At 34.3% G+C, this 22,067-nt stretch overlaps 1 protein-coding gene across 1 annotated transcript in view; it reads right to left on the reverse strand.

The window, feature by feature from the left end:
• LOC145248852 (cilia- and flagella-associated protein 44-like) overlaps nucleotides 1-22,067 on the reverse strand; it is a 228,307-nt gene that overhangs the window by 78,817 nt on the left and 127,423 nt on the right. Inside the window, exons 20-24 of the mRNA XM_080110575.1 lie at nucleotides 16,050-16,231; nucleotides 14,602-14,762; nucleotides 10,999-11,187; nucleotides 6,656-6,840; nucleotides 4,849-4,966 (exon numbers count right to left, since the gene is read on the reverse strand). Coding sequence (XP_079966701.1) covers nucleotides 4,849-4,966; nucleotides 6,656-6,840; nucleotides 10,999-11,187; nucleotides 14,602-14,762; nucleotides 16,050-16,231 — 835 coding nt within the window. The remainder of the gene's footprint in view (nucleotides 1-4,848; nucleotides 4,967-6,655; nucleotides 6,841-10,998; nucleotides 11,188-14,601; nucleotides 14,763-16,049; nucleotides 16,232-22,067) is intronic.

The following is a 22,067-nucleotide window of genomic DNA, read 5'->3' on the forward strand; positions in this document are numbered from 1 at the left end:
TTTTTCTTGAGGGTAAAAAATCTTCTCCATTTTATTATTCTAGAAGAAGAGTGATTCTAGCCAACGCCCATAGAACATCCGTTTCTAATGACATCAATTTTCATAAATATGTTACAGAGTTAAGAGAATTATTTCTATTCAAGCATGATATACTGATAAGAAATAATTGTCCATTGTCCCATTTTTGATATTGACACTTTCGTTACTATCTACGTATATGAACTATTGCTGGGTAGGTTTGCTAGTATAAATATTGACTAAATACACATGCTTAGATAAATCTGGTCTGGCATTATGTTGGAAATATGAAACAGCATTTACAATATATATATATTTATGCACACACACACACGCACACACACACGCACACACACACACACACATATGAGAACAAATAATTAATAAAACATGTTAAAAACAGTTTAAGAAGAGTTAAAAACATATTTCATTTTCAAAAAGGAGACACAAATTAAGTGAATTATCCTTAATCCGCGGAGTTTCTAAAGAAATACTTTCCTTCTCATCAGGGTAGGAATTAGCAAAATGCAGAATCGGATTCTGCTTGCAAAGTATTTAATGAAACTACAAGTAAGCCATACATATTAACTTTTACCAAACAATTTTTAAATGGGGGGAAATATATATATATATATATATATATATATATATATATATATATATATATATATATATATATATATATATCCCCATTCCCTTTGCTTCACTAATTTTTAACTTTTACCAATTAAGCTGTATGGCTTATTTGTAGTTTCATTAAATACTTTGCAAGCAGAATCCGACTGACTGGTATAAATCGTGACACCCTGCACTGAAGATTCCCGAAAGGATGAAACACTAGTGTCTGTAGGTATTTAATTATTATAGTAAAAAATAATTATGACCGCCCCTTTAAGATATTCGTTTCTTATCGTTGAGTACTTTCAGTTGAATTAAAGTCGGTCAATTTAGCTCTTATGCATAGATCATCGTATAACGATTAGATCACTGTCTGACTGACGTAAATGAACATTTAGAATTAAAATGTTTAAATTCAACGTTATTTCACGCGGTTAATGGTAGCCGAATGGATTAGGTCTTCGCTAATCGAGCCAGAGATGTCTCATGTTGCGGGGTTCAAATCGTTCGACTGGTATTAATCGTGACACCCTGTACTGAAGATTCCCGAAAGAATGAAACACTAGTGTCTGTAGGTATTTGATTATTATAGTAAAAAATAATTAAATATATATATATATATATATATATATATATATATATATATATATATATATATATATATATATGAGTGAGAATGTGTATGTTTTTGTGAAAAGACACTTCTCAACCTATATACTCAACAAATTTTTAATCTACAGACTTGAAATTTCATATATAGGTTATTCAGACAGGTGGAAAACTTTTTAATCCGTTTTAATCCGGTAAAAAAGGGCTGCTAATGGGTCATCGGATTTTCATCTGTTTGTCAACTGTTTCACGAATGCGACTGCACGACTGGTTCACATGACCGATTTTTTATGTTAAGAATAATGTTTAAATACCCTTTGTAAATAACATGTCAAGCTGGCATAATGGTTATCGTATTTGACTCAATATTATAGGTTTTAGTTTCGATCTCAGCTTAATTATATTTTCTTTTTACTCACAAGAAGTAAACTGTTTAGAAAAAAACATAATACTCGCATGCAAATGTCTCAGTTTCGCTCCGTTTTTTTTTTTTTTTTTTTTACTTATTTTTTTAAGGAATTTAACCTCATGTTTAATACCTACGGTATTTCTTTTTATAATAAATAAGAATTCTGCAGGAAATAAATATAATATTTATGCGTATTTTACGACCGGGCAACGCCGGGCGGCCTGCTAGTATAAATATAATATTTATGCGTATTTTACGACCGGGCAACGCCGGGCGGCCTGCTAGTATATATATATATATATATATATATATATATATATATATATATATATATATATATATATTTCCTGCAGAATTCTTATTCATTATAAAAAGAAATACCGTAGGTATTAAACATAAAGTTAAATTCCTTAAAAAAAAAAAAGTAAAAAAAAAAAAAAACGGAGCGAAACTGAGACATGTGCATGCGAGTATTATGTTTATATATATATATATATATATATATATATATATATATATATATATATATATATATATATATATATATATTAAGAGGTTAAAATTAAGTTTACAAGCCAAGAGCTTCTGTAAACTTAAAGTGAATATATATTTTAATATTTGTTTTGTAATTCCAACCAAATAGAAAAGCTCGGCATAACAAAATATGAAATAGAGTTGTCACAATTAAAGACTGAAAATTATAATTTACAAAAATTGATATATTCTATTTAATGAAATTATTGTTATATTAGCAGTTCAGCCCGGCTTTGCTCGGGCGCTATGCAGTGCTCATAACTTGTCCTACGTGTGAATACACTTTATATAAGATTTCAAATGTTTAAACCAAAAATTGTCTGAGTAATTTCATAGAGATCGCAGAAGAAATTTTTTTTAACTTTGACCCCAATTTTGACCCCTTAACATTTATTATTTTGGTCTCAAATAAAAATAAAAGTTTTACCCATGTCCAAGTTACCTACATCTAAAATTTCAAGTGTTTAGAGCCATAAATTGGCAGAGGAGTTTGGTAGAGTTTTCAAAGGTCAAATCGTCGAACTTTAACCCCTTGATAGCCAAATTTCTGGCCGACAACCGGTTATAAATATTTTCCCAAATCTCAATACTCCTAATGTCAAATCTTGAGTCTGTAGACTGAAAGTTGACAGAGTTATTTGGTAAGGAAATACACGCACACACACACACACACACACACACACACACACACACACACAGAAAGTCATTTTCACTTTTATAGATATATAGATAAATAAAAAGCAGTTTATTTCAATAATTTCATTGACGTGGAATGGGAAAAAAACATAAAAAAATAAAAACAGGTGTTTTGGGTGAGGGATGTTGATAGCATCACTAACTTTTTAACAAGCTGTTTATTTGCTGTCAATAAAATCTTTGTTATATAAAAGGAACTTTGTGTGTGTGTGTGTGTGTGTGTGTGTGTGTGTGTGTGTGTGTGTGTGTGTGTGTGTGTGTGCACCCGACCTGCTTGGTCGTGTGCCAATCTCAGACTACCGGGCACTGGTACTCGATACCGGAAGTGACGTCATGAGATAGTCCGTGGAGAAAGTAAGTAAGAAGACATACTAGATAAGTGAAAATTATATTAGGATAAGGTTAGAATCGAACCCTGTAGGCAAGTGTTAAAGATAATGGAGAATGGAATGTTAGAAATTCAGTCCATTGTTGATTCTATTAGAAATAGTTAAATATTGTTTACGTCGGAAAAAGAGTCGATTGTCCATTCTTTTAGAAATCTGAATATTAAATATGTCAGGTAAAAGAATGGACAACACAAATTAAAAAAATATATTGTTTAAAAATAGGTTAGATATTAGAATTGAAGATTCTTTTTTTCACCAAAAGTGTGTTCGGACAAACATATGTAACGCCACGTGAAAATTAGTCACGTTTGCAAACACTTCAGACGTCATAAACAAAGGAGATTTCTCAATATAGGAATCTAGGGTTCGAAGTTAGAAGTCAGTTGGTGAGTTGGTCAGTCAAGAGTTGGTCAGTTGATGAATTAGAGTCAGTTGGAGAGGAGAGCCCTTTAGGAGAGAAGGGAGGAAAAATAGACCATGTAAATCAAAGTTTGAATTCCTGATGTCACCGTTGTAACTGTTTGTCGCGTAATTCCTTACAACAAAAAGGTAAATGCGTGTTATTATCATCTTGTAACGAACTCTTGTATAACCCTTCCAAGTATTATGTCCTCCCCACCATCATTAGTGAAGTATCTCCTCCCCTTTATATGTGTACTAGCGGGGAGTACCTGGCGGTGCCCGAGTGTTTGTAGGTGTGTGTGTTTTGGAGTAAATGAAAAGAAAACTCTTGGCCGGGTGTTCCGGGTGTTTGTTTGAAAAAAAAAAAACGAAGCCTTGACGCGCAGTTGGAAAATAATAAAGTGTGAAAATAAAAAGTGCGACTTGGCAGGTGCCCGTTTTTGATGAGTTAATGACGTCAAGTTTGAGTGTGGGACAGTACCGCGAGTCTGTTCGCTTCTTTTTTTTTTATACGAAAAAGCTTAATGCACATGCGGCCATCGAAAATTGTTGAATATTTATCTTTTCAAAGTCGGGCAAATTAAATAGACAAGCGACCCTGGTTGTTAACTCGTAGATATTATCATTTAGGCGCAATATAAAAAGTTTTAAGAAGTTGTGAGGCGACCGATCGCTTCTTGGAAAAAAGTCTTTCTTAGACATACACGAAAACGCGTGCGCACACACACACACACACACACACACAAACATTTTCGCTTTTATATTTATAGATAAGAACTGTTGCATATATCTCACAGTCGTCGTCGTGATGTAATATATATAAATGTCTTCTCTCCCTCATCATCACTATCGTTATGTCTGTATTATGAGTCCCTTTGTATATGCCCCCAATATGAGCCCCTTGCTATTCAACATAATCAGTGATTGTTTTGAAAGGCATTAGGGTTGTCTGTCCTTGTCCACCAATTCGTTGCCTGCTTTTTGCACCCTCATCGAAACAGAGTAAAATTTAGTTTTCTTGAATTAAAACAAAAAAAAACTACTTGATTTTTGGAATTTTTCATCTCCGTCCCATGACTGGTACGTACATAATACAGACATTTCTATATTTTCTTTAATTTTAAATGTCGCCATAAGCGCCAGTCTGAATAAGCACTACAAAAAATTCCTTACTTTTGTAAAATCCAAAACTTTAGTGTCTTTCGCTTCTGATCCCAAGCATACTGAAGGATGTTTCTTCATAATAGATCTTTTGAATGCATTCAGCTGATTGGGAGTATATTCCATGCACCTGAAAGAAAAAAATTAGAAGATAACAGTGGATACATCTATTTGTAACAGCGCGAGTGAGAAAATCAGCAGCAGCCGAAGGATAGCTGGCTAATGAAAATATTAGTAGCAGCAGCAGCCATTAAAGCACTTATGCAAAATAGCAGGAGAAAGAATACACCACGTGGTCGGAAAGAGAAGCAAGTTGAGGGCCAGGCAAGATGAGAAAATTGAGAGCAAGAAAGCACTGGCTAGCACTAGCATGAAGTGGCGGTGATAGAGACTTTTAAAAAGCACATGTGTATATGAAAAGACTTTGAAAATATAATGAAATGCGTTATTTTGGAAGAACTGTGAATAAATGCATTTCATTTGCACTTAAAAAATGCCGAGTCGTTTTTTTTTATATTTTTCCCCCTTGTTTATTTTTGTTTGTTTGTTCCTGCGACATTACATATGATGACACTTTTAATTCGAAACTGAAGCACGACACACCAATGAAAATGCAATTTCAAACTTAAGCGTAGAGGAAAATTTTATTTCAAATTCAAGTATTACAGACTAACAATAATATTTTCAACTAAAGCATGACAAACCCACAAAAATGCTATTTCAAAGCATGACAGACTAAGGAAACTTCTATTTCAAACTAAAGTATGACAGACTAATGAAAATTTTATTTAATACTTAATCCATGACAGACCAATGAAAATGCTATTTCAGATTTAAGTATGCCAGACCAATGAAAATGCTATTTCAAACTTAAGTATGAGAGATCAATGAAAATGCTATTTAATACTTAATCATGACAAACTCACAAAATTCTATTTCAAACTTAAGTGTAACAAAACAACAAAAATGTTATTATAAACTTAAGCATGTAACAGAACAACGAAAATGCTACTTAATACTGAAGTATGGCATTTAAAAGAAAATTTTATTTTAAATTTAAGCATAACAGACTAACAGTAATATTATTTTAAACTTAAGCATAACAGACCAAAAAATTCTATTTTAAAAGTTAGTGTAGCAAAGCAAGGAAAATGGTATTTCAAACTTTAGCATGATGGATAATTAAATTTATTTCAAATTTAAACATGACAAAAAACTAACAATAATATTATTTAAAACTTATGCATGACAGATTAAGGAAAAATTTTATTTGAAACTTGATTTTAAATTTATTAGAAAAAATTCAAACTTAAGCATAACAGATTAAGGAAAATGCGTTCGCACACACACACACAAATAATAGTAAATGTTCAGGTCCCCCAAGTACAACAGTGGACCTGGAAAACATTTTTAAAATGTCCACAGTGTGAGAAAGTAGAGTAGTTAAAGATATCAGAAGGGCATTCGCCATTTTTTACATGAAGATTTGTCGATGAAAAAGCTGTGTTCAAGGTGAATGCAGCATTTCCTCACAGTCAATCAAAAAGAATAAAACATCGACGATTCAGAGCTTGTACTAATATGATCCTCACTAAAATTTATACTAGTTAACTTAATCGCTACTTACTGGCATTATATCCCAATATAGAACAATATTGCTTCGTTACTTATTTGGAAGCTCTTGAGGTAATAGCTCTGGAACTTCTAGAATATTGCTTCCTTTTCCATAAAAATTGCAATTTATCCCTCCTGAATCATGCTAGCTAATCAGAGAATGCACTCTCCTGTGTCAGAAGTTTAAGATATATTATTTTCTTACTTATCTGGAACCTCTTCAGGTAATAACTCTGGAACTTCTGGAACCATCTTCTCATTTGAGACGTTCATCTCATTTTGAATATCATGAACCTTTTCCGTCAACATTGCAATCTCTTTCAGGATTTCGAGCTTTTCATTGCGTAGTGCAAGCAGCTTCTTATTGAAGTCACATGAATACTGATGAACCTGTTAAAGAACAAAAAAACATCAATCAATTATATTTTTATATTGTGTATTGTATTGTGTATTGCGTGTTATATTGTGTATTGTGTATTGTTTCCTAATTATTTAATGTTATTGGTTATTTGTGTATCGTATTTTCTTACATTTCTTATCTATGTATTAATACGATAGTGTGTGTGTTATTTTGTATGTCACGCTTACATCTTTTTTCTTCTGAGTAATTGTTCTGTAATTGTTATGACCTCCCATTTCTTGTAATAAATAATTCTTTTGGTTTCGGTTTCGATTATAGCTGAAGGAACTCAAGTTATATATGTATATATACATATATATTTTTTTTTCTTCATAAGTTTTGGTTTCGGTTTCGATTCAAGCTGATACACCCAAGTAAGACGGATATACATTTTATTTTTGAAATCCCAACTTTATAATATATAAGATACCATAAAAAAAATTGACTATAATGATATACACAAAATCTGCATAAATTAAAATATTTTATGACCGGGCTACGGCGGGTGTCCTTGCTAGCTTGAATAAATACTTTTGCAGTTTTAACAAAAGAGCTGCGATAATATCAGAGCGTCTTCATTTACGCTGAACATCCACAGAATGTCAGCATCAATATATTATATATGAAAGAGTCCGTTGTGGAATTTCCACAGATCCTGCTAATACATTTAGATTTTAATAAATGCTCTGACCTTTTATTAGACCTGCTTTTACAGAGAGTCGACTTTGACTATGTTTCCTGAACTTGAATAACTGAACTGAATATGGTTCTAATACTAAAATATACACTATACAGCATAATATGAAAAACTGGACACCCGAATTTAGAGAAATCGTCATGTTTATATATTTTCTTAATGAGTTTCTCAATGTGAAACCTTGATAGTATAAAATGCTGCTGATTATTTGTGCATTGTGATGATATACGTGTTACATGGTGACAGTAAAATAATTGATGGATTAAGGTTCAAAAGATTGACTTCATCGAGTAACCGGAAGTTCGGGGTATCATGTAAATTCCTGAGAAAGAGAAATTTTGCTCTTTGCTAGTGAAACCTAGGACGGGACAGTCATGCAAAAAAATGGTTCAGGACCAGAAAGCCCCATGGGGTGGGGATGGGCGCATGATGTGAACAAAATAAAATGAAGACCACGCTGTCTATGTATCTCTCTACCCCCTTTCTAATGCAGTAACCAAAAGTAATCGGCAATCTCCAAAAATACCGTTAGGGCTTACAACATGGCCGCCAGAAGAGTCACGTGATCCGGTTGATCCAAAACATGAATCACGGTATTACGAAACCGGAAAACGCAAATTTAAAGCAAACTTTGACAAACAAGCATAATAATTAACTACAAAAACAGTTTTTCAATATCATAATAATAAATAACTAAAAACAAAAACAACCTAAGATTGTTTCTCAAAGTTTGCCTATTTTTATAACAACATTATATCAACAAAACATTAAATACAAACAAATTGTGATTGTTTGTCAAAGTTTGCCTTCAAGGCTGCGTTTTCCATTTGCACGATTCATGTTTTGGATCAACCGGATCACGTGACTCTTCTGGCGGCAATGTTGTAAGCCCTAACGGTATTTTTGGAGATTACCAAGTAATCTCCCTCTGGTCCCTGAAATTTTCACTCTGCTGGACGAATAAATTTCCATTTAAAAATAAGCCTCAAATTCCATATGAATACACTAAGCATTATAAGGTTAGGATCTAGGCTAAGTGGAGTAATCCTGGGAAAAGAGTGGCACCTTCCCCTGTGATGTCGTATTTCTGATATTTTTATTAAATATAAACTAAAAATAAAAAATAAAAAAAATTTTTTTTTTAAATAGAATAATTAACCTTTTTTCTGATTGGTCTAAAACTTTTTGTTATTTGAAGCCGCCATAAATAAAAGAAACAAAAAGAACTGCCATCTGTTAGCATAGATAGAGAGAAAGCAATTATTAACGATGAAGATATAGAACAGTGAAGAATGGATTGCTACATAACAGCGTTGTTCCAGCGCGGTTCGTGTTCTGCATAAGTGCCAAAGCGATTTAAGGTCCTTTCCTGATCCTGGTAAACTTGAAGAAAGAATCGGATCACTTTAATCATCCTTCTAGTAGAAGGGAGTACCTGAACAGATAAAAAAAATCAAGTGTATTAAGTTTTGTAGGCCTATCTAATCTCTTGAAAGTATTCACAAAACCTACACTCCAACACCTTGGTGTTGTAGATAATAAAAAGGGAGCTTTCTGGTCGCCCTCGGCTATAGTAGACCACTTTAATTTTACTTTTTGTTGTGACGTGGCTTGAACACATGACTCGTGTTCACATATACAGAGTGAAACGATAAAATTGTCGACCTAGAAAAGACAACATGAGTTCATTTCCGTTTAATGGAAACGGGTTTTCGTTTTTTGTTGCAGACCATCGATGAGTTGGCCAGTTGTGTGCAAATCCCAAGAGCAATAGAAGCCTTCTATCATGCCTGAAACTGACACAATATTCAACGAGCATGATCAGAGACGCACCACTGTACACCTCATGTTCTCTAACAATCCCAGTTATGACAATAGGACCATTGTCAGCACACTCAAAATGCATCGCTGGATTGCCACAAATAAAAATGACGTGCCCAAGGCGATGCAAACGGTTATGGTCTTTGGTATAGTTTCAAGTAAGGGCCACATCGTGCCACCTCACATCTTCAAAGTCGATTTGAAAGTCAACACCAAAGTGTACCTGAATGTGCTGAAGAGTGTGGTGATCTCCCAGGGTGCAATTAGGTGTCTGTTGGCAGACTCTGGATGTGACAGCAGTATTTTTTGTACAGAAAGACTGTATACAAATGTATCAAAATATAATTTTGAAGTATAAAAATTTATCGAAATTTAATTTCAGGTTTTTAGTAATATCGTGTGTGTGTGTGTGTGTGTGTGTGTGTGTGTGTGTGTGTGTGCGCGCGCGTGCGTGCGTGCGTGTGTGTGTGTGTGTGTGTGTGTGTGTGTGTGTGTGTGTGTGTGTGTGTTTTCCAAGGCGTGCTTTTCCATTTTTTCGGAGAAAGATTTTACACAAAAGTATGGTAATTTTTTAGATTAGGTCCACCTCCACAATTTTCTTTTAAATGACGACTTGAATAGGTTTTGAAGTAGTTATCGAGATATAAAAAGTTGTATTATGCATTGTATTCTTTGGCGGTCATCTTTTTTACGCGCGTACGCGTGCGCCATAAACAAATCTACGCGCGTAACAAAGATGGCCGACAAAGAATACGATGCATAAAACAACTTTTTATGTCTCGATAATTATTTATTTCTGCAAAATTTCAATCCTATTTCCGTAATCAACATAGTCAAAAACCTATGAAAGTCGTCATTTAAAAGAAAATTGTGGAGGCGGGCCTAATCTAAAAAAATACCAAAAGGGTAAGTTATCGACCCCTAACAAACGCCCTCTACCGGCCGTTCCTGAAACTAAATACATACATTCGCCTTATGTTGCTGTCCTACAGAAGTGCCTAATTGTGTTATATTTATAAATTTGTTAATTTTTATTGTGTATATTTCATTAATATTCTTTTCTTATATTTTATTTTAATAAATCGCTTCGAAGAACAATACAAATTTTTTTTTTTAAATTGAATGTACTGATTCGCTTTGTCACCGCTACCGGTCGTGTTACGCTAGAAGTTAAGAAGTACGTTAGCTGACTATAACCACGTCTACCGAAAGAGTAGGCCAGTGAACGTCATTACCAGATCAACATGTAGGTAAAGAAAGTTTCTGGTGTTCAACCACGTGGCCATAAAAAATGTTTTTCGTTGCCTTAGATTGTGCATGTTTTTTATTCTCCTAAAGAGTAAAAAAAGACAATTTTCCATTTGGATAATTATATAATTGCAATTATCATAATTGCACATTGGGATGATTTTAATCTAACAAAATATAACAGTAAGTGAATTGTTTTGGAATTTTTATATCTATCGAAGGAAGTCGAATATTTCATGTTATTTATATAGTTTTTTGTTTTTTTTTACTGCAACTATATCTCGGTGGCCGTGCTATAACCCTGTGTATTGTTTCCACCTGACGATACAATACTTTTTTTTTTTTTTTAGGATATATGAAAAGGAATGGTTTCGATACTTACGATTTCAACTAGTTTATAAAGATGAAGCCTAGCTCGATGGACGTTCATTCGAAGGTGATCAGGTACAGAATAATCTTTGGCTGTTTTGAGTTTGTAGTCCCCCATGTTTTCTTGTGCTTCTTTGATTGCCGCTACATCACCTGGGTCTTCGTAATCATCCGCAGGTTTGGTAAGATAGAGTTGTTGCCACTTTAAAATAAGATTGCAGCGAAAATTAACTCTACATTATTACGATCTTTATCCATTCAAATCTCTATCTCTATTATTATATAAAAGTTTGTGTGTGTGTGTGTGTGTGTGTGTGAGTTCCTCATAGGTTCCGAAACGGCTGAGTTAATCTTTTGCGAAATTTACACAAAGGTAATTTATATTTCTGGCAGTGTTCTTAGAAATGTTTTCAACAAAAAATTCCCATCTTAAAAATAGTCTTCCTCTCTTAGAGATTTAAAAAAAAAAAAAAGAAAAAAAAAAGAAGAAGAATTTTTGCAGGGAAATATTTCGCGTTACACCCGATAAGAGAAATAATAAACTCTTAGCAAACATTTTCAGAAATTGAAAAAATGCGATATTAAAAAGAGGGTAATCTCCAAAAATACCGTTAGGGCTTACAACATGGCCGCCAGAAGAGTCACGTGATCCGGTAGGTGTATCAGAATTTTAGGCGGAATTTTTGACACCCCCAACAAAAAACTGCGAATAAAATATATAAAACTCGTCATTTCTGTTTTTAAAGTGGGTTGTCAATTTTCTTTATGAAATATACTTCCAAAATAAACTATTACAGTCGTTTAAAACATAATAGAAGTATTATTTTTTATTTTTTAAAAACAATGTTTACAAAATGTCTACGAACGTGCGTAGACATTTTGTAAACTACCGGATCACGTGACTCTTCAGGCGGCCATGTTGTAAGCCCTAACGGTATTTTTGGAGATTACCAAAAAGAGTTATTCTCTCTTAGAGATAAAAAACAAAAAATTTTTTTTACAGAACAGACGAATATTTTACGTTACACTGGTCAAGGAAAATAATGAAATCTCAGCAAACATTTCTTCTTAAAAAAAAAACAGATTTATTGTCATCTGGAGATATAACTCAGTGGTAGAGCATTCAACTACAAATCGAATGATCCCCTGTTCAAACCCGGGTGTACCTCACTATTTTATTATTTTTTTATTATTATTAATAAGACAGAAATTAATAGGAAACAGTAATCATACACCAAGGGTGATTTATAACGGGTAAAATCTTTGTTTGGATGGATGAATAACGCATACAGAAATCGGCAAGTTTAAATGTAAAATGTTCATTTCAACTTACCGACCTATTTCTATTAGTTTGCGTATGCGTAAATTAATCATAGCTAAACGTGATTTAATTGTATAACTTTCTTATCTATCTGTCAGGTTAGCTCAAACAGTAGCGAACGCGGCTGGAGCTCTAAATGAGGGAACACAGTTGGAGAGTTCATTTTTTTGGTTTTGATTCTAGCTGATGACAGCCAAGTCATTTTTTTTTTACTTTTAAAAACAGTGCTATATATTAGGTACAATATAACATTCAATAGAGAATTAACTGTTCGATATCTTGAAGCGGTTATCTCCGAAAGCGGCTGCTATTTTTATTAATTAGTTTTATGTTTTTTGTTTGTTTGTTTGTTTTTAGTTTTTTTTGTTTTTTTTTTGTTTTTTTTGTTTTTTGTTTTTTTTTGTAGCAGTGATAGGTCAAATCAATCTACCGTGCAAAAGTTTGTCATATAAAAGACAATTTCTTTGCCAATATTTTACGTTATGTTGTTGACTATCCGGAAACGATTAGCTCTAAAACAAGCTACTATTTTTTTATCAATTACTATTGTCTACTTTTTGTGGCGGTGACAGGTCAGATTAGTCCACTATGAAAAAGTCCTTAATATACTACGACAATTTCTTGTGTGGCACAATGGAGAGCGCCCCTTTTTTTGGATAACTGGGGCTTCTACATTAATGAACCTTGTGACTAACTTCTCTGTACTTGTAAGGTGCAGATGTGTTAAGCAGGTGCTTGTGATTTTGAAAATGTTCTGGAATGACTCAAGCCAAGAATGACAGTTTATTTATAATATTGCACCAAGGCAAAACGATATAAGACCTTAGAATTTGAAAGGTCAACCCTGAAAGAACTCATGGATACAAAAACAAAACAATGTTTAAACGTTATGTATGAATGTCTCTCTCCCCCTCCCTATCTCTTTCTCTATTTCTCCCTTTCACTCACTCTCTCTCTCTCTCTCTCTTTCACTCCCCTTGTCTCTCTTTCAATGAAGAAAGAGAGATTTAAATATAATTCTATTGTTTTAAAACAGTTGAAGCTTGCACCCCATACAAGCGGGATATAGTAGTTTGGTGTGCACGCAATGGGTCGACCAAATATGCTTCCTACTTGTTAACTGTTAAATAAATTATATATCTTTTTATAAAAATGCATTTGTTCGCTATTTTTGTACAAGCGTTCAATTTCAACCTGCGGTTTCGCCCATTAATGCGACGATGGACAGCTGCCTGTAACGACGCAATGAAAACACAAGAAGTGACCCATGCCAGCCAGTTATAGCCGACGACATATCGACCCGTTGCGTTGACAGTTCTATGTGCCTATCTTTTTATATTGTTCATTCCCCCGGGGAGCTGGTTGCGTTCCCAGGACGTTCCTCAACCAATTAACTCTCCCCGGGAAACGATAGTGTCATACTTTGACAATATTCTATATAATGATGCTGGATATCTTGAAGTAGTGCGCTCCGCAAAAGACTGTCTTGTCTGTTTTTTATAGCACCGTGTTTTTATTGATTAGTTTTGCTTGTTGTCTACATAGATAATTAATTAGATTTGGCATCGCTATGACACACAGACAAAACTAATCAATAAAAAATGGTGGCCTCTTTTAGAGATAATCGCTTGAAGATAGCAAACAGGATAATATAGGATATTGCCGAAAAAATTGTCTTTTATACAGCAGATTTGAATGAATTTTATCGGTTTCCACTATGAAAAACAAGCATTTGTGGGCAATATGAACTGGAAGAAATACACAGAGGACATTGCAAAGACTGCTGCAAAGAAGGTGAGTTCCCTCTATCGAGCTAGAAGACTACTAACACCTGAGAGTATCCTGTACTTCTACAAGGCCACCATTCCCTCATGCATGCAGTATTGTTGCCACATCTGGGCTGGTGCATCTCTCCAACAAACCCGTTTAGCAATAAGATCTCACCCCTTCACTGTTGAGGTCCCTAAATACCAGAAAGTTTTCTATTCTAATAGTTTCTTCCCTCGAACAGCTAGACTTTGGAATTCCCTTCTGCTGCCTGTTCCTCTGGCTGTACTGATATGCAGAAGTTTAAATGTAAAGTAAACAAATATCTTGTTAATCTTTCCTAGACATGACCCCAAATAGAAGTCCCTTACGTCCAAATGGCGATATGCTTTTTAAGGGGTGAACATGAGTAAAAGATAAACAACAACAACAAAAACTAATCGATAAAGAATGGAAACGTCTTTTGGAGCTAACCGCTTCAATATAGCTAATGTGTTGTGTACATTATTTAATTTCAACGAAACAAACCTGGGCTTTTCTGCGCTCTCTTTTCTTCTTCTTTTTTTCCACTTTTTGCAAGGCTTTTATAATCCGTTCTCCGGTGGCACCTCGCAATTTATAGGTGATCGAACCATCATTGACGTCCGAAGCAACAAGGTTGTCGTCAATAATCTCATTCCTTTTCTTAGCTGTAACAAATATAGAAGGAGAAGAAGAAGAAAAAGAAGAAGAAGAAGAAGAAGAAGAAGAAGAAGAAATTCACAATTTCTTCGTGCAAAATCACAGAGCGAATACTACCTACCTCAGAATTCTCCAAATCAAATTGAACCCTAAACATTAAGAGCTAAACCTGAAGAGCTTCACATAATCTGCTGAGAGTAGAGCAGTTGTTCCCAACCATCGTGTCGTGTTATATTAGTGTGCCGTGGAATGATTACTGGTGTGCCGCAAAGAAGTTATGGGTGGAAGTTACAGATTGTTAGAGGTGACAAACAGTTGTTTGTATTAATTAATATTCACACATTATTACTTACATAATACTGATGTTTGAATATAAAAAAGAACAGAAAAAGTATCTGACCTTCGGGTTAAGTGGTCAGTGTAATTTCGTATTACATGTTAGTCAAAGTTCCAACCTCAACGGTCAGGCCGACAGAAACTGGGCCATTACGGTGGCTTTTTTGTTGTCGAGCTTTTAGAGGTCCACCCTCCCAGGCCTTGCCTCCCGGCTTTCAGGAGAAGCAAGTTTATTGCTTGTTGCCTGAGGCACCCTCATTAGGGAACGTAAACTGGGCTATTTAGACATTTTTGCAGGGCGGAAGTGCTCCTCTTGGAGCACTGACTCATTTTTCCATCTTCCGAATTTGTGTCACATCCTCTCGCAGTGGGAGAGTGGTAAATACCGGCTTTCAGGTTAAGATCGCAGTGTAGTATCTTTCTGATGCTACACTTAAGTGGAAACACCCGATTGCCCCTTGCCCCCCCCTCGTTTGAAGATGAAACGACCAAGCATGATTTCTTTGAATGCCCCAAACTGGATTATGGAAGAATACTAAACATCTAATATGACTTATATTCATATGAATAATTATATGATCTTTGTTTTATTGTTATTATTTTATTGTAAAAAAGAATTTATGAGAATATATTCATTTTTTGTGATAGATATGTTGCAAAACTTTAAAGAACTCAATAATGTGCCACCATATGGAAAAGGTTGGGAACCACTGTTTTAAATGAAAAAAAAAAGTGCAAAACAAAAACTATTCCTGAGAAACACTCGGTCGGAACCGTTAGTTTTATATGGTCAGATCATTATTAGTAGTAGTTTTTAATATTTTGTTTTCACGTTTGATTCAAGGAAATTATGCTTCAATTAATTGCTTTCCTCATTTTTAGAATATGCGAATTTTGTTCCAAACATTTTATACTCTCTGAAAGCAGACGACTGGTTATAGAAATTGATTAGTACATACCATCCTTTAGAGAATCGTGGAAAGATTCCTTTGAATATCTCGCTAGATTCTTTGCTTTTTCTAAATCTTGTTTGGTTTTATAAAAGTTATCAGGAAGCTTGGCAAGCCGTATGCTACTGACAGAGTGCTTTGATAGGAATGCGTACAGAACAAGGCGTTCGTATTCAATGCAGTCTTTGTAACTGAAAATAATGAAATAAATTCATATGTTAAAAAATAAATAAATAACAAAATATTTGCATCCGTATTATTTGATTCATGTGACCTGCTGTTCTCGTCTTGAGTACTATTCGGCACAAGAAATTCCCTTAGTGTATTATTATTGAATTTGAATCTAAATTTTTTAGATAAGGACTGCTTACCTCGTATTATTTGTATTATTTGGACTACTGTTCTCATCTCAAGTGTTACTTGCACGAGAAATGGTTTTAGCATATTACTAGCAGGTCGCCCGGCATTGCCCGATTGTAAAATACGCTTAAATATGATATTTTGATTATTACAGATTTCGTATTTCCTAGCATTTCAGCCCGGCATTGCTCGGGTGTTTGGAGGTGTATGTTGAGCAAAAAAAAAAAAAAGCGGTCAATATTTTTAAATTTGACCCCTATTATGACCCCTTAAAATTTATTGTTTTGGCCTCAAATAAAGTTATTAAGTTAGATCCATGTCCAAGGAACCTATATCTAAAATGTCAAGTGTTTAGACCCCCAAATTGTCGGAGGAGTTTGGTAGAGTTCTCAAAGGTAAAATCGTTGAACTTTGATCGCTTAACAGCAAAATTTCTGGCCGACAACTGATTACATAGAGTTTCCCAAATCTCAGTACCCTGTATATCAAATTTCAAGTCTGTAGACTTAAAATTGACAGAGTTATTGCGTAGGGAAATGTACACAGACACACAGACACACACACACACACACAGACACGTTCACTTTTATAGATATATAGATTACTAGCATGGGTGCCCGGCGTTGCCCGGGTGTTTGGAGATGTATACTGAGCAAAAAAACAAAAAAAAAACGGTTAATTTTTAAACTTTGACCCCTATTATGACCCCTTAAAATTTATTGTTTTGGGCTCAAATTAAGTTATTAAGTTAGATCCATGTCCAAGGAATTTATATCTAAAATTTCAAGTGTTTAAACCCAAAATTGTCGGAGGAGTTTGGTAGAGTTCTCAAAGGTCAAATCGTTGAACTTTGACCGTTAACAGCCAAATTTCTGACCGAAAACCGATTAGGTCGATTTTTCCCAAATCTCAGCACCCTGTATATAGAGTTATTGCGTAGCAAAATGTACACAGACACACAAACACACAGACAGACACACATACACGTTAACTTTTATAGATATACTAGCATTTCAGCCCGGCGTTGCCCGGGTATTTGGATGTGTATGGTGAGCAAAAAAAAAAAAAAGTGGTAGTAGGAAGGCAGGCTCGAACCCGTACCGCGAAGGAGGAAAAGAATGGGGGAAAAAAAACTGACGTCTTTGCGGTTACGACCACCGCCAAACCTGAAATGGCTTAGGTTAACATTTAGGCTAGACATTCGAAAGGAGAGGATAATTTTTAAAAATATCGCTGAAAAAAGCGACCCCCCACCCTGTAGAAAAATGCCTAGTTGAAGTTGAAAATATTAATGTTTTTAGCCAATTTTTTGATATTTGTCATATGAAAGATCGAACTTTAAAATACTGATCTTGGTAAAATCCGTCAACTCTGTCAAAAGTTTTAGGCAGACATACATACATACATACATGCATTTATATATTAGTAACTAAAAATTTTCGACCCAAGCTGATGAAAAAGCTTGCCATATCTCTGAATACACTTTATGTAAAATTTCAAATATTTAGACCAGAAATTGTCTGAGTAATTTGGTAGAGACCGCAGAGTTCAAATTCTTTTTACCTTTAACCCCTATTATGACCCCTTAAAATGTATTGTTGTGGGTTCAAATAAAGTTATTAAGTTAGATCCATGTCTAAGGAACCTATCTAAAATTTCAAGTGTTTATACCCAAAATTGGAGTTTGATAGAGTTCTCAAAGGTCAACTCTTTTAACTTTGACCCCTTAACAACCAAATTTCTGTCCGAAAACCAATCACATAGAGTTTCCCAAATCTCAGTACCCGGTATATTAAATTTCGAGTCTGTAAACTAAAAATTGACAGAGTTATTGTGTAGAGAAATATACACAGACACAGACACACACGCACGCACACACACACACACACACAGACACACACACACACACACACACACATAGACAGACACACAGACACTTCACTTTTATAGATATACTAGCATGGGTGGCCGGCGTTGCCCGGGTGTTTGGAAGTGTATACTGAGCAAAAAAAAAAAAAAGGTAAATTTTTAAAAACTTTGACCCCTATTATGACCCCTTGAAATTTATTGTTTTGGGCTCAACTTAAGTTATTAAGTTAGATCCATGTCCAAGGAACCTATATTTAAACTTTTAAATTTTTAGACCCCAAATTGTCGGAGGAGTTTGGTAGACTTCTCAATGGTCAAATTGTTGAACTTTGACCCTTTAACAGCAATATTTCTGGCCGAAAACCGATCACATTGATTTTCCCAAATTTCAGTACCCTGTATATAAAATTCCGAGTCTATAGACTAAAAATTGACAGAGTTATTGCGTAGGGAAATGTACACAGACAGACAGACACACACACACAGACACACACACACACACACACACGCGTTCACTTTTATAAATATATAGATAGATTATATTACACTAGCAGGACCCGTTAACTGGCACCCACCCCCCGCATAAAAGAATTAAAGTACTTCTGTTATTGTTGTTGATGCTGTTATTGTTGTTGTACCTATTTACAATGCCTCCCCACGGGACAGAGTTAAACAGCAGGGTCGTTTTTTAATGTGGAGAAAAGAAACAAAAAATTAAAATTGTCTCCGTCGGGAAGGATTTCTACTTCACTAACAGAGAACAAGAAATTGAAGTGCAGCATCTGAAGAACAGATACTACACTTTGATCTTCATATATAGTTTATTTCGTTTAAAGAAAAAATTACAATTCAAAAAATTTTAATATAAAATTAAAAATATTAAAAAAAAGTAAAATTTCCAGAAGAAAAAACGAATTTAGGCACAAGGCCCTATAAGACCTGGGAGGGGGGGGGGTTAAAGGATCTTTGTAACTAAAGTAAAAATGGAGTCTTTTGCGATTTACTCCTGACTGGCATCATTTACCACAATACCTCATTCACTCTGTGGAATCTAAACTAACTAATGAATCCCCTGCGTTTTAGCAAAAAGTTTGATCTTGATCCAAAGGCCAAGAATTGTAGCCCAACCAGCAACCTCCTCACATTAAGAACAGCTTTCAAAATGGATACTACCAACCTCCCTATGTTAAGCACGGCTTTCGGAATAAACACCTCCTTTTTTTGAGTGGGGGAGTGGTTGGTCATCGAAATTAAAGCGTTTAGCTTACGATTTATTTTTTCCTTTGACGTTAATGCCTGACCTATGAAGACATGTTTTCTGCAAGGCTAAAAATTAAAGCATGAACCAATAGTGATTGCGTTACGCATCCATATTCGTAATGCCGTCGTTCGACTTCACCTGGTAAATTCAATTTCTTTTGATTTTCACATATTTGAACCGATTCTCCCCGGTTAAAACCCAAATATAAAGTTTCGCATGGGTTCGAATGCCCTATATATTAAGTTTCATGTCTGTAGATCAAAACCTGACAGAAGAGTTTGGTAGGCAAATTTTTTAAACAAATATATATATACACATGCATAAATATATATGGAAAGAGTTTTGTGTTTACTATAAGATTTTTACACAAATATTACGAAAGTAGAAACTATGCAGAATATCTGCATGAATATAATTACACATAATAGTTAACCAAAGATGATCATCCCATAAGAAAACCGAAAGAACTAATAGGAAATTAATTAAAACTAGCGGGACCTGTGGAAATTCCACAGCGGACGAATTCATATGCCATATATTAATGTTAACATTCTGTGGATTTTCAGCATAAATAGAGACGCTCTGATATTATTGTAGCTCTTTTGTTAAAACTGCAAAAATATTTATCTACGGTAGCAAGGACGCTCGGTGTAAACCGGTCGTAAAATATGGTTAAATATGATATTTTAATTCTTGCAGATTTCGTATATACTATTATAGAGTCAATTTTTTTATCGACTCTATCTATCTGTATCTATCTATATATATATATATATATATATATATATATATATATATATATATATATATATATATAAGTGAACGTGTCTGTGTCTGTGTGCGTCTGTGTGTGTGTGTCTGTGTACATTTCCATACGCAATAACTCTGTCAATTTTAAGTGTAAAGACTCGAAATTTGATATACAGGGTACTGAGATTTGGGAAAAATCGAGATAATCAGTTTTCCCCCAGAAATTTGGCGATTAAGGGGTCAAAGTTCAACAATTTGACCTTTGAGAACTCTACCAAACTCCTCCGACAATTTGGGGTCTAAACACTTGAAATTTTAGATATAGGTTCCTTAGACATGGATCTAACTTAATAACTTGATTTGAGCCCAAAACAATAAATTTTAAGGGGTCATAATAGGGGTCAAAGTTAAAAAAATTGACCCTTTTTTTTTTTTTTTTTGTTTGCTCAACATACACCTCCAAACACCCGGGCAACGCCGGACACCCATTGCTAGTATATATAAAAGTGAACGTGTCTGTGTGTGTGTGTGTCTGTGTGTGTGTGTGTGTGTGTGTGTGTGTGTGTGTGTGTGTACATTTCCCTACGCAATATCTCTGTCAATTTTTAGTCTACAGACTCGAAATAGAGGGTACTGAGATTTGGGAAAATCAATGTGATCGGTTTTTGGCCAGAAATTTGGCGATTAAGGGGTCAAAGTTCAACAAGTTGACTTTTGAGAACTCTACAAAACTCCTCTGACAATTTTGGTTATAAACACTTGAAATCTTAGATATAGGTTCCTTGGACATGGATCTTACTTAATAACTTTATTTGAGCCCAAAACAATAAATTTTAAGGGGTCATAATAGGGTCAAAAATTTTTAAAAATTTACTTTTTTTTTTCTTTTTTTTTTTTGCTCAGCATACACCTCCAAAGACCCGGGCAACGCCGGGCACCCATTGCTAGTATATTATAAAGTTGTGATTTCAAAAATAAAAAATATATCCATATGACTTGGGTGCATCAGCTTGAATCAAAACCGAAACTAAAATTTATGAAGAAAAACTATGTGTATATATATATACAGGTGGGGCAGAACGACTTGCTTATTCAAATTTAATTGATATTCCAAGTAAGCAAGTTGCTCTGCCCAACTTGAGTGCCATCAGCTGGAACCAAAACCAAAACTTATGAAGAATTCTTGGTAAAATTATTTATTACAAGAAATGGAAGTTCATAACAATTAAACGACAGTCACTCGGATGTAATCGTGACACATAAAATAAATAACAAACACGCTATCCTATTAATATATAGACTAGCGGGACCTGTGGAAATTCCACAGGGGACTCATTCATATGTAATATATTGATGTTGGCATTCTGTAGATGTTAAGTGTAAATGGGGACGCTCTGATATTATTGTAGCTTTTTTGTTAAAACTGCAAAAGGATATATCTAAGCTAGCATGAGAACCCGGCAAAGCCCGGTCATAAAGTACGCTTAAATATGATATTTTAATTCTTGCAGATTTCGTATATATTATTATAGAGTTAATGTTCTATCGGTTTTTATATATTATAAAGTTGCGATTTCAAAAACAAAAAAATATATACCCATATGGGTATGACTTAGGTGCATTAGCTTGAATCGAAACTGAACTAAAAACTTATGAAGAAAATATATGTTTATATATATAACGTGAGTTCCTTCAGCCATAATCGAAACCGAAACCAAAACTTATGAAGAATTCTTGGTAAAGTTATTTATAACAAGAAATAGAGGTACATAACACTTAAACCAGAT

This window comes from Euprymna scolopes, chromosome 27, assembly GCF_053919585.1.
Source record: "Euprymna scolopes isolate OS-2025 chromosome 27, ASM5391958v1, whole genome shotgun sequence".
Taxonomy (NCBI): domain Eukaryota; kingdom Metazoa; phylum Mollusca; class Cephalopoda; order Sepiida; family Sepiolidae; genus Euprymna; species Euprymna scolopes.